General features: G+C 35.8%; 1 protein-coding gene across 1 annotated transcript; it reads right to left on the reverse strand.

The window, feature by feature from the left end:
- Positions 1-3154: 3154 nt before the first annotated feature.
- LOC111404614 lies at positions 3155-4106 on the reverse strand. Its single transcript, XM_023033398.1, has 3 exons — positions 3962-4106; positions 3701-3824; positions 3155-3557 (listed from the first exon to the last, which is right to left on the reverse strand). Exons 1-3 carry the CDS (start codon positions 4104-4106, stop codon positions 3155-3157), a joined length of 672 nt encoding a protein of 223 aa, XP_022889166.1.
- Positions 4107-11466: the final 7360 nt, after the last annotated feature.

Consider the following 11466-nt stretch of genomic DNA (forward strand, 5'->3'; position numbering starts at 1 on the left):
TATGGGTAGTAGTGGATCGACTAACGAAGTCAGCTCATTTTCTTCCAGTGAAAATGACATTCAGTTTAGACCAATTGGCACAGTTGTACATTAAAGAGGTTGTGAGATTACACGGTGTACTTGTATCCATTGTGTCTGACAGAGACCCAAGGTTCACCTCCAAATTTTGGAAAAGTATACAAGGAGCTATGGGAACGAAGCTGAACTTTAGTACAGCATATCACCGTCAGTCTGATGGTCAGTCTGAAAGGACCATCCAAACTTTGGAAGACATGCTGAGAACATGTGTTTTAGATCTAGGAGGTAATTGGGAGTCATACTTACATCTAGCAGAGTTCGCTTATAATAACAATTTCCAAGCAACTATTGGAATGGCACCATACGAAGCTCTCTATGGTAGAAGATGTAGATCCCCTGTTTATTGGGATGAAGTCGGAGAGAAGAGAGTTTTGGGACCAGAAGTGGTTGAAAGGACGGTCGAGGTAATCAATAAGATCCGTGCAAGAATAAAGGCAGCACAGGATTGACAAAAGAACTATGCAGATACAAGGAGGAAGGATTTAGAATTCCAAGTTGGGTATAAAGTGTTTCTGAAAGTAGCACCGATGAAAGGTGTACTTACATTTGGAAAGAAAGGCAAGCTACGACCCCGGTATATTGGACCTCTCGAGATACTTGATAGAGTCGGAAATGTGGCTTACTGACTAGCTTTGCCACCTGAATTATCGGCAGTGCACAATGTGTTCCATATATCGATGATAAAGAAGTATGTACATAATCCTAATCATGTAGTGAGTTATCAAACCTTGGAGGTGCAGAAAGATTTGTCGTACGAGGAACCATCGATCAAGATATTGGATCGAAAAGTGCATAAACTAAGGAATAAAGAGATTCAGCTGGTTAAGATACAGTGGAATCATCACGACATAGAAGAAGCCACTTGGGAAAAAGAAGAAGAAGCCAAAGACAAGTATCCAACACTATTCACCCAATCAGAAGGTAAATTTCGAGGATGAAATTTTAATTAAGGTGTGGGGGATGTAGAACCCCAAATAATTCTAGACACCTTAGTGGCACTAAGACATGAATATTGGATGACTAAAGTATACTTCAGATTTTTAGTCTCATTTGAGACCCATTTTCGACATAGGAATCGAAAATGATATCTAAATAAAATTTGTATCTCTTTGAGTTAGCTTTCCAATACACTTTGAATTATCTAAATCGGATATCGGGAGAAGAAGTTATGATAGAAACACTGAAAGCTGTGCAGTGTCAACCGGACTACAACCGGTCGATCGAAACTGCCTGAAATGAAAATTCTCATTTTTCTCTAGAATTTAAATATTTATTTTCATCAATTATTTCCTCAAAGGGCCACCCACGTTTTTGGCAATAAAAACCCCCCACCAAATTGAAGCATTTAACCTCAAACGTAAATGACACCCATGTTTTCTCTCTTAAATGAAATTTGACCCTTCATTTGCTTTAAGTTATGAAATATTTACCTATAAATAGAGACTTCATTTCACTCATTTTATCTTACACCAAAAGCAAGAGCTTTTACATACTAAAGAAAGAGTTTCCAAGAGAGAAAAAGAGAGGGAGGAAAATTATTTTTCCTAGAAGTTTAAGAAGTGTTTTCAAGCATCAATTCTCAACGATTTTCAAACATCCAAGGAGTGCATTTCTTTCAACGTCCAAGTTTCATCGAAGTTTTCAATCCAAGTTTTCAAAGTTTCAAAAGCCTCAATCAAGGTAGGTAGAGGTGCAATGTGTTTAATCGTGTTAAGTTATAAGTTTCGATTCATGTTAATGTTTGTATGTCAGATGATACTCTGGTACGGCATATCCCTCTATGTTAATGGTTGTATGTCAAATGGTACTCCGGTACGGCATACCCCTCTATGTTGAAGAAATGTTCGTATGTCAAATGGTGCCCTCGAGTACGGCATACCCCTTCATGTCAAATGGTGCCTCCGGGTACGACATGTATGAAAAGTTATAAAGTTAATGTTTTGAAATGTATAGCTTGATCACGAATGCACCTATGACGCCTATTAAGTTTTTCAACTCACGGGTTTAATCACATCTCTACAGATTGAAGGATTCAACCTCGGGCATGGATGGAGGAGAAGATGGAGAGTGATGCAACGAGCCCATGAAAATCTGATGAATAAGTGATTTGGATTTATTTTTATGAAATGTTTTCCAACGTTATTTCTTTAAAGTTTTGAATAATGCAGAATGCGAGAACAAGTTATGTTTTCTTCAAATAAATTACATTTTGTTGTTTTGAAAAATGATTCAGTGTTTTTGTTTAAAGTATTCGAAGTATTGTTATTTAAATTATTATCCGAAGATGTAAGCTTCCGCTAAAACATATACGCTTGTTACTCAACCACCGGTTAAGCTAAGTAAAGTAAGTAGCGTTCTGGTCCACTAGGGGTCGGGGCGTTACACGACCTTTCTTTGGTACCACCGAAACGGGGCTAGTCCATGCATTGTCTAATATCGGATATATTATTCCAGCATCTAGAAGTTTAAGGACCTCTGCTCTGACTACTTCCTTCATATTTGGGTTCAACCTCCTTTCACTCTCTATGGTTGGCCGAAAATTCTCCTCCACGAGAATCTTATGCATGCATAGTGAAGGGCTAATCCTTTTTATATCTGCTATAGTTCATCCAATTGCTGTTTTATTTTCCCTTAGTACCCTAAGCAGTTTTTCCTCTTCCACTTCACTGACTATGTTTGAGATGATAACCGGGAGTGTACAAGACTCCCCCAAGTATGAATATCTTATGTGTGATAGTTGCTTGAGTTCTAATTTCGGTGGCTGCTGAATGGATGGTAATGGTTTCGTGGGTCCTATCCCAAGCTCTTCAAAATACCTTCTGCATGTATATGGTGGGTTAGTATCCAAAAACCTTGCACATGTTTCTATCTCCATCGAAACGGATTGCGTTGACTGAGAGTGTGCAATGCAAGCTTCATAGGCATCTGATAGATTGTGTAGCAAAAATGAGTCTTGAACTATCTTATCAATCACGTCGACCTGAAAGCAACTGTCTGACTCTATAGGTAGTTTGATTGCGTTGAAGACATTAAACGAGATCTGCTCTTCTCCTAATCTCAAAATCAACTGCCCATTCTAAACGTCGATCAAAGCTCTCCTTGTTCCCAAGAACAGTCTGCCAATTATCAATGGGATGTCCTTGTCCTCTTCCATGTCTAAGATTAGGAAATTCGTGAGGAATATGAATTTTTCAACTTTGACAAGCACATCCTCTACTATTCTCCTAGGATGTGTCGATGACCGATCAGCTAGTTGCAGTGTCACTGTAGTCGCCTTAGCCTCTCCCAAGCCAAGTTTCCTGAAAATAGATAGAGGCATTAAATTAATACTTGTACCAAGATCATATAAAGTTTTATCAAAATAAACTTCGCCAAGAGTACAAGGAATAGTAAAACTCCCTAGATCTTTCAAGTTCGGTGGGAACTTTTCTGAATTCTGGCACTGCACTCCTTTGTTAGCATCACTATCTTGTGATTCCCTAGCTTGCGTTTATTTGATAGTATGTCCTTTAGGAATTTTACATAGCTAGGCATCTGGAATAGTGCATCGACGAGTGGAATATTGATGTGGTGCTTCTTGAAGACTTATAGAAATTTCTTGTATTGTTGCTCCAACTTTTACTTCTTTAGCCTCAATGGAAAAGGAATGGGAGGCTCATGAAGGTTGACGGTTGCCTTATCCTGTGATTTGTTCGGTTTTTCGGTTGGGGTAGATTCTTTTATCTGCTCGTCATGCTCTATAGTCTCTTCAATTATAGGAGATTTTTTTCTCAATTTACACCCAGCCTTTTTGCATGTATCTCAAGTAGCTACTTTCCACTTCGAGTTGTGATTGCCTTAGCATGTTCTTACGGGTTTATTTAGGTGTTACTTAGCAAACTACCTAGTGCTCTGCCAGTCAAAGAAACTATCATCTGTCCCATTTGAGTTTCTAGATTTTTTATGGCTACATTCTGGTCTTGAAGAGTGGCGTCGGTTTTCCTCCTGGATTGACTATTGGCCTCCATGTACTGGTTGGTCTTCTCCATAAATTTACCGAACATCTCTTAAAGTTGAGACTTTTCTCTGGCTGCTGATACTGACCCTATGGTCTATTCTGGGTTTGATTGCTCTAAGAGAAATTTAGATGCTTTTTCCAACTCGAATTGTATGTTTCCCCAAATGTGTTGTTTTGCTGCCCTGTCCCCATTGAACAAAATCTGCATGCTCTACTTCTTGTACCAAGATTGGACATTCTGCTGTTACATGTTCAGCTCTACATTCCTCACGACTGGCCTTCTTCAACTGCGCTGCGTTAGCTAATTGTGACATATTTTTCACCTTGTGAAATAATGAATCAATTTTGGCAGACAAGGCAGAATAAACGTCCACTTCATAAACTCCCAATGTTCTCTTCTGAACTACTCATTCCGATGTCCACAAAGCTGAAGTAGTGGCCATAGTCTCAAAAAGTTTCGGTGCTTCATCAATTATCTTTGTGGATAGTGATCCATTTGATGACAAGTCGACCATGCTCTTGAAGGCTAGAAGCAATCCCGCATAAAAGTATTGGACCTGGAGTCCCTTGCTAATCCCATGATGTGGACACTTCCACAGCATATTCTTAAACCTATTCTGAGCTTCATCAAAGTCCTCGGAGTCGCCTTGATGAAAGACAGATATGTCATGCTTGAGCTTTGCAATCTTGGTGGACGTGAAGAACTTGGTGTAGAATTTCTAAGCTAGATCATTCTATGTAGTGATGCTTGCGATTGGTTGTGAATCTAGCCACTCGATTGTCTTCTCGTGCGGTGTATGTGGGAACAACCTTAATCTGATTACATCATCTGAGATTCCTTGATACTTGAAGTGTTGGCACATCCCAAAAAATGAGAGATGTGCGTATGTGGATTCTCTTCGGTTCTTCCATAGAATTGATGCCCATTTTGAAATAGTTGTATCACATTGGTCTTCAATTGGAAGTTAGGCTACCAAACGGTGGATATACGATACTTGACTGGCTTTGGATTATTTGAGGGGTCATGAAATCTCCTACAAGCATATTTCCCTCATCCGTTGCCCCTTCTTCATTAGCCTGAAAAATTGGACCGTTCTGTTCGTTAACCATTTGTTGTTGTGCCTTTCTATTCTATCACTGCCTTCGATGTAGAGTTCGTTCGATTTCTGGATCAGCTAGTATCAAGTCTCCTTCAGTAGACCTTAACATGCAAATTTGCGAGAATAATCAATAGGAGTGCTTAGATGCTAAAATAAAACAATTAACAAAATAAATCAAAATGAAATCAAATAACAAAAATTTATGTTCAAATTAGTGCCAATGTAAATAAAATTAAACTAATACTCAATCCCCGACAACGAAGCCAAAAACTTGTTCAAGAAATATTTTCTTTCAATTTAATTCACCACAAGTATACGGTTCGTTAACTAGTAATAAAGTGGAATATTAAGTTCCAAATATCGTCCTACAGAGATCAAGTAGTTCAACTTTATCTACCTTAGCCTTAACCGAAACGAATTTATCAAATTTAATGTTTTAACCTAAGAAAACCCTAATTTATCAAAACTCTAATTATAGAGAACCCTAGTTTTGCTAAAATGACTGTTGAATGTTTTAAAGATGCAACAAGATGTATCTAAATGAATTTAAATGCAATATGATGATTGGAACGCGAGTTGATTTTACTCAATGAAATTAAACCGCACTAGGATCATGAATTCCTATGTAATGATCACTTAAAACCCTAATTTCATAATCTGACAAAACAATTGGATTATTGACCAATCAATGCTCCTAAACCTATCCAACACGCTCTCTCGAGCAATATCGAACATATTCTTATATACCACCAGCCTATATCTCTATGACAGATGCATATACATAAGAATGCATGTAGTTTTATGAGCAATTAACGATTTGCGCAAAGCATATAGGTATATTTCTATCCCTTATCGGACCCTACGATGATTTATACATTGTCAAATCTATTTTCATTCTCTCGATTGCAAGAAATAAATCACTACATATCACATAATTACGTGCACTTAATTATGGAATAAATTAATGCATATAAACCATTCAAATAATCAAATACGCGTTTAATTGTCAAATGGAAAAAATAAAAATTCAAAGATCACATTACATAGTTCATATATCTCCTAGTATAAGAAAATCTAGCCTAACATGGAGAACATAAAAGAATACATGAATTCTTGAAGAATAAACATCATCGAATTATAGATAAGCATGAAATCTTGATAATCTTCGTGAAATCTTTTGTTAATCTCCCTCAAATTCATCTCCAAGATGTGTTTTGTTTTCCTCCAACACGTTCTAACCCTAATTCTAACGAGCCTAGGCCTTTATATTGCGTTCCCATCGAGTTTCAAGAGTTTTAGCATAAACAGAAAACTATAGCGTCAGTCCCAAATTTTTGCCTATACGACCGCATAGGTATCAAGATTTTTGGGTTTTTAGTTTCGGTAGCCATGCTCACGACCGCATAGGTTAATCTCTTGTGATCGCATGGAAGCCTTTTTTGAAGATGATCATTTTAGTCCTTGAACTTTCCTCTCTTCCATTTTGGCCTCGTTTCTTCCATCTTCTCATTCCATCGACTAATATTAACCTCCAATTGGTACTTGGCACGATCAAATCTTTGATTGCTCCTAGGGTTCAACTTTTGGATATTTGTACTTTGGTCCCTAAACTATCACTTTAATTCATTTTGGTCCTTTTCGCTTTATTTTCTCGTGAATTTCACCATGTCCATCAATATTCCCTAGAATCCAAGAATTAGACGAATTTAAGCCACAATTCAAACACTTGCTCGTTATTTAGTCATGTTTATGAGTCATATAAGTGCATAAAAACACACTTATCACTAGACTTGTTCAAAGTTGACTTGAAGTTTTGAAAGTTCAACTTCACTCACTGGTAATATTGATATTAGAGTTGTTGAAGTCTTCATTATTAGGCTTTGAATATTTGAGAATAGCCTTTGGATTATTTGAGGGGTCATGAAATCTCCTACAAGCATATTTCCCTCATCCGTTGCCCCTTCTTCATTAGCCTGAAAAATTGGACCGTTCTGTTCGTTAACCATTTGTTGTTGTGCCTTTCTATTCTATCACTGCCTTCGATGTAGAGTTCGTTCGATTTCTGGATCAGCTAGTATCAAGTCTCCTTCAGTAGACCTTAACATGCAAATTTGCGAGAATAATCAATAGGAGTGCTTAGATGCTAAAATAAAACAATTAACAAAATAAATCAAAATGAAATCAAATAACAAAAATTTATGTTCAAATTAGTGCCAATGTAAATAAAATTAAACTAATACTCAATCCCCGACAACGAAGCCAAAAACTTGTTCAAGAAATATTTTCTTTCAATTTAATTCACCACAAGTATACGGTTCGTTAACTAGTAATAAAGTGGAATATTAAGTTCCAAATATCGTCCTACAGAGATCAAGTAGTTCAACTTTATCTACCTTAGCCTTAACCGAAACGAATTTATCAAATTTAATGTTTTAACCTAAGAAAACCCTAATTTATCAAAACTCTAATTATAGAGAACCCTAGTTTTGCTAAAATGACTGTTGAATGTTTTAAAGATGCAACAAGATGTATCTAAATGAATTTAAATGCAATATGATGATTGGAACGCGAGTTGATTTTACTCAATGAAATTAAACCGCACTAGGATCATGAATTCCTATGTAATGATCACTTAAAACCCTAATTTCATAATCTGACAAAACAATTGGATTATTGACCAATCAATGCTCCTAAACCTATCCAACACGCTCTCTCGAGCAATATCGAACATATTCTTATATACCACCAGCCTATATCTCTATGACAGATGCATATACATAAGAATGCATGTAGTTTTATGAGCAATTAACGATTTGCGCAAAGCATATAGGTATATTTCTATCCCTTATCGGACCCTACGATGATTTATACATTGTCAAATCTATTTTCATTCTCTCGATTGCAAGAAATAAATCACTACATATCACATAATTACGTGCACTTAATTATGGAATAAATTAATGCATATAAACCATTCAAATAATCAAATACGCGTTTAATTGTCAAATGGAAAAAATAAAAATTCAAAGATCACATTACATAGTTCATATATCTCCTAGTATAAGAAAATCTAGCCTAACATGGAGAACATAAAAGAATACATGAATTCTTGAAGAATAAACATCATCGAATTATAGATAAGCATGAAATCTTGATAATCTTCGTGAAATCTTTTGTTAATCTCCCTCAAATTCATCTCCAAGATGTGTTTTGTTTTCCTCCAACACGTTCTAACCCTAATTCTAACGAGCCTAGGCCTTTATATTGCGTTCCCATCGAGTTTCAAGAGTTTTAGCATAAACAGAAAACTATAGCGTCAGTCCCAAATTTTTGCCTATACGACCGCATAGGTATCAAGATTTTTGGGTTTTTAGTTTCGGTAGCCATGCTCACGACCGCATAGGTTAATCTCTTGTGATCGCATGGAAGCCTTTTTTGAAGATGATCATTTTAGTCCTTGAACTTTCCTCTCTTCCATTTTGGCCTCGTTTCTTCCATCTTCTCATTCCATCGACTAATATTAACCTCCAATTGGTACTTGGCACGATCAAATCTTTGATTGCTCCTAGGGTTCAACTTTTGGATATTTGTACTTTGGTCCCTAAACTATCACTTTAATTCATTTTGGTCCTTTTCGCTTTATTTTCTCGTGAATTTCACCATGTCCATCAATATTCCCTAGAATCCAAGAATTAGACGAATTTAAGCCACAATTCAAACACTTGCTCGTTATTTAGTCATGTTTATGAGTCATATAAGTGCATAAAAACACACTTATCACTAGACTTGTTCAAAGTTGACTTGAAGTTTTGAAAGTTCAACTTCACTCACTGGTAATATTGATATTAGAGTTGTTGAAGTCTTCATTATTAGGTTTTGAATATTTGAGAATAGCTTTGTTCAAGTTTTTGGGCTTTATACTTCTTTTAATGGGCGTCAGTATTTTCCTTGATTACTTTTCATCTGAACTACTACACTCTCCTCTTTTATTTCGAACAATGTGATCTCGTCCTGCTATCTTCTTCCACCTTGTTTCGAGAGCTTGTGACTTCCTTAGAGCTCATTAAAATTTTATGTTTAAAAACAAGTAGACAGCAATGCACGCAAGGTTGGCCAAGTACGATGCCCTCTCTTCCTCTTATGAGATTTGAATAATGCTACATTGCATTATGAGCCTAAATATAAATATCAAACCTCAAAATCTGTCGATCATATGGCAACAAGATTTTGATCGCTTCTCCATCAACCTAAGGTTCGCTTGCACGTTGAACACGTTGCTAGAAAGCAAAAGTTAGCAGTCGAGAAAAGGTCTGATGATCGTTTGTAAAATGACAGCCAAGTCAACTAGTGGAATAAAATATATGGATTGCAAGGGAAATGTAGAGGGAGAATTGGCTAGAAAAATTAAAATCTTACTGGAATGACCTTGTATATATATAGATGAGAGAAATGGGTCGTCTTGGAGTTAATGGGTCAAACCAAAGCCAAGATGAGCTTCCTAGTGTTGGTAATAAAGTTTACACACGAGGGGATGGAGACGAAACAGAGAACAAGATGAAGAAAAAGAAAAAAAAAGGCTTAAACACTGAATCGTTATCATCAAACAATATTTTTCCTCCTCTTGAATTAGATTTGATGCTTAAAGAGATTCTTGATAAACAGATTGGAGGATTTATCAAACTTTGAAAAGGATTTAACACTTAAGCACTACCAAAATCCTTCAAACTTTAAAAACACAAAATCTAATTTTGAATATGATAGAAAGAGGTTTTGAACTTTTGTATGTGGAATGAAATTTTCCTGTCAAATGATTCTTGTATCATTTTTGCTTTTATGATTGATCATCTATTTATAGGCCTCAATCTATACTCCATGAATTGGTGTCAAAACACATGAAAAGATGCAAGACATCCTCCAAAGGCCACCAAAATTCACAAAAAAAAGGCATTAATGGCTATTTGATTATTCTATGTGACTGTATAGAACAATCCTATGCGGTCATACAGAACAAAGCCATGCAAAGCATTTCACCGTAGCCCATATTAGCCTAATCGGTCATATAGGCCAATATTTTGGCTTCTAGTTCCAATTTTCATTCCACACTTCATTATTGATTTTGAACAACAATATTCAACAATCCTCCACTTGTTCAATATTCAATAAAATCTCATATTCAAAATATATGATACTCATGCATAAGGATTAGATATCTTTCGATTTGAATCTAACCATGCTGTAATTCAAACAAAGTAAAGTCGAAATTAAAGGTAGCATTGAAGCTTTGAACCAATTATTCCATATGATATACCGGTAAGAACAAATATACAATATCACGTGTTCTTATATTCATCAATCTGGTTTAGCGCTAATATGGCATTGCGCTCATTCTTTTAACAAACTTTTAATAGAGAAGCTCTGACTCTCTATTAAGGCTACACCACCTCAAAGTTTATCTAGGTGAAGTTCTTTCATTATTTTTATTACTTTTAAAGATACTTGTACTTAGTACTGAACTTCATTAAGAGCTTAAAGCTCAACCTTCATTTCAATAACAACAATCATTATTTAATTAGGATAGAGTTATCTCGGATTTTATAATGTTAAAACTATCCGCATATCAAATAACTTGTTGTTACCCTTTGAACTCGTGGATTATTTGTTAAGTAATGATTGGTAGGGTTCTCATCATTGGTAGACTTTTTAGTTTAAGAGTTTCAACCATATCCTACTCAAATTAGATGTTACTAAATCTCTATTTAGAGGTTAAGTTAAAGGATCTGCTAAGTTCTTGATTGACTTGACATAATCTAGAGAAATTATTCTATTCTTGATTAATTTCTTTATGTAGTCATGTCTAAGAATCATATGTCTAAACTTTTCGTTGTATACCTCATTGTATGCATTTGCTAATGTGGTTTGACTATCACATATGATAGGTATTGAAAGATGTATTCTTAGGTTCCAAAGATATCTCATAAAGTAGATCCTTAAGCCACACAGCTTTTTTCCCGATTTCTGATAATGCTACAAATTCAGATTCTAGATTCTATGGTTGATTGTATTAAACATGTTTGTTTCTTCAATTTCCAAGAAAAGGCACCTCCTCCAAGGGTAAACACCCAACCTGAAGTTGTTTTACTTTCACCCGTACTAGATATCCAACTACCATCGATAAATCCCTCTAATATAGCCGAAAATTTAGTATATTGTAGACCTAAGTTCTTGGTTTTATTTAAATAGCCAAGAACTCTTCCAATTGTCTTCCAATGGTCTTTGCTCGAATTACTAGTA

The sequence above is a fragment of the Olea europaea genome, chromosome 11 (genome assembly GCF_002742605.1).
Source record: "Olea europaea var. sylvestris chromosome 11, O_europaea_v1, whole genome shotgun sequence".
Taxonomy (NCBI): domain Eukaryota; kingdom Viridiplantae; phylum Streptophyta; class Magnoliopsida; order Lamiales; family Oleaceae; genus Olea; species Olea europaea.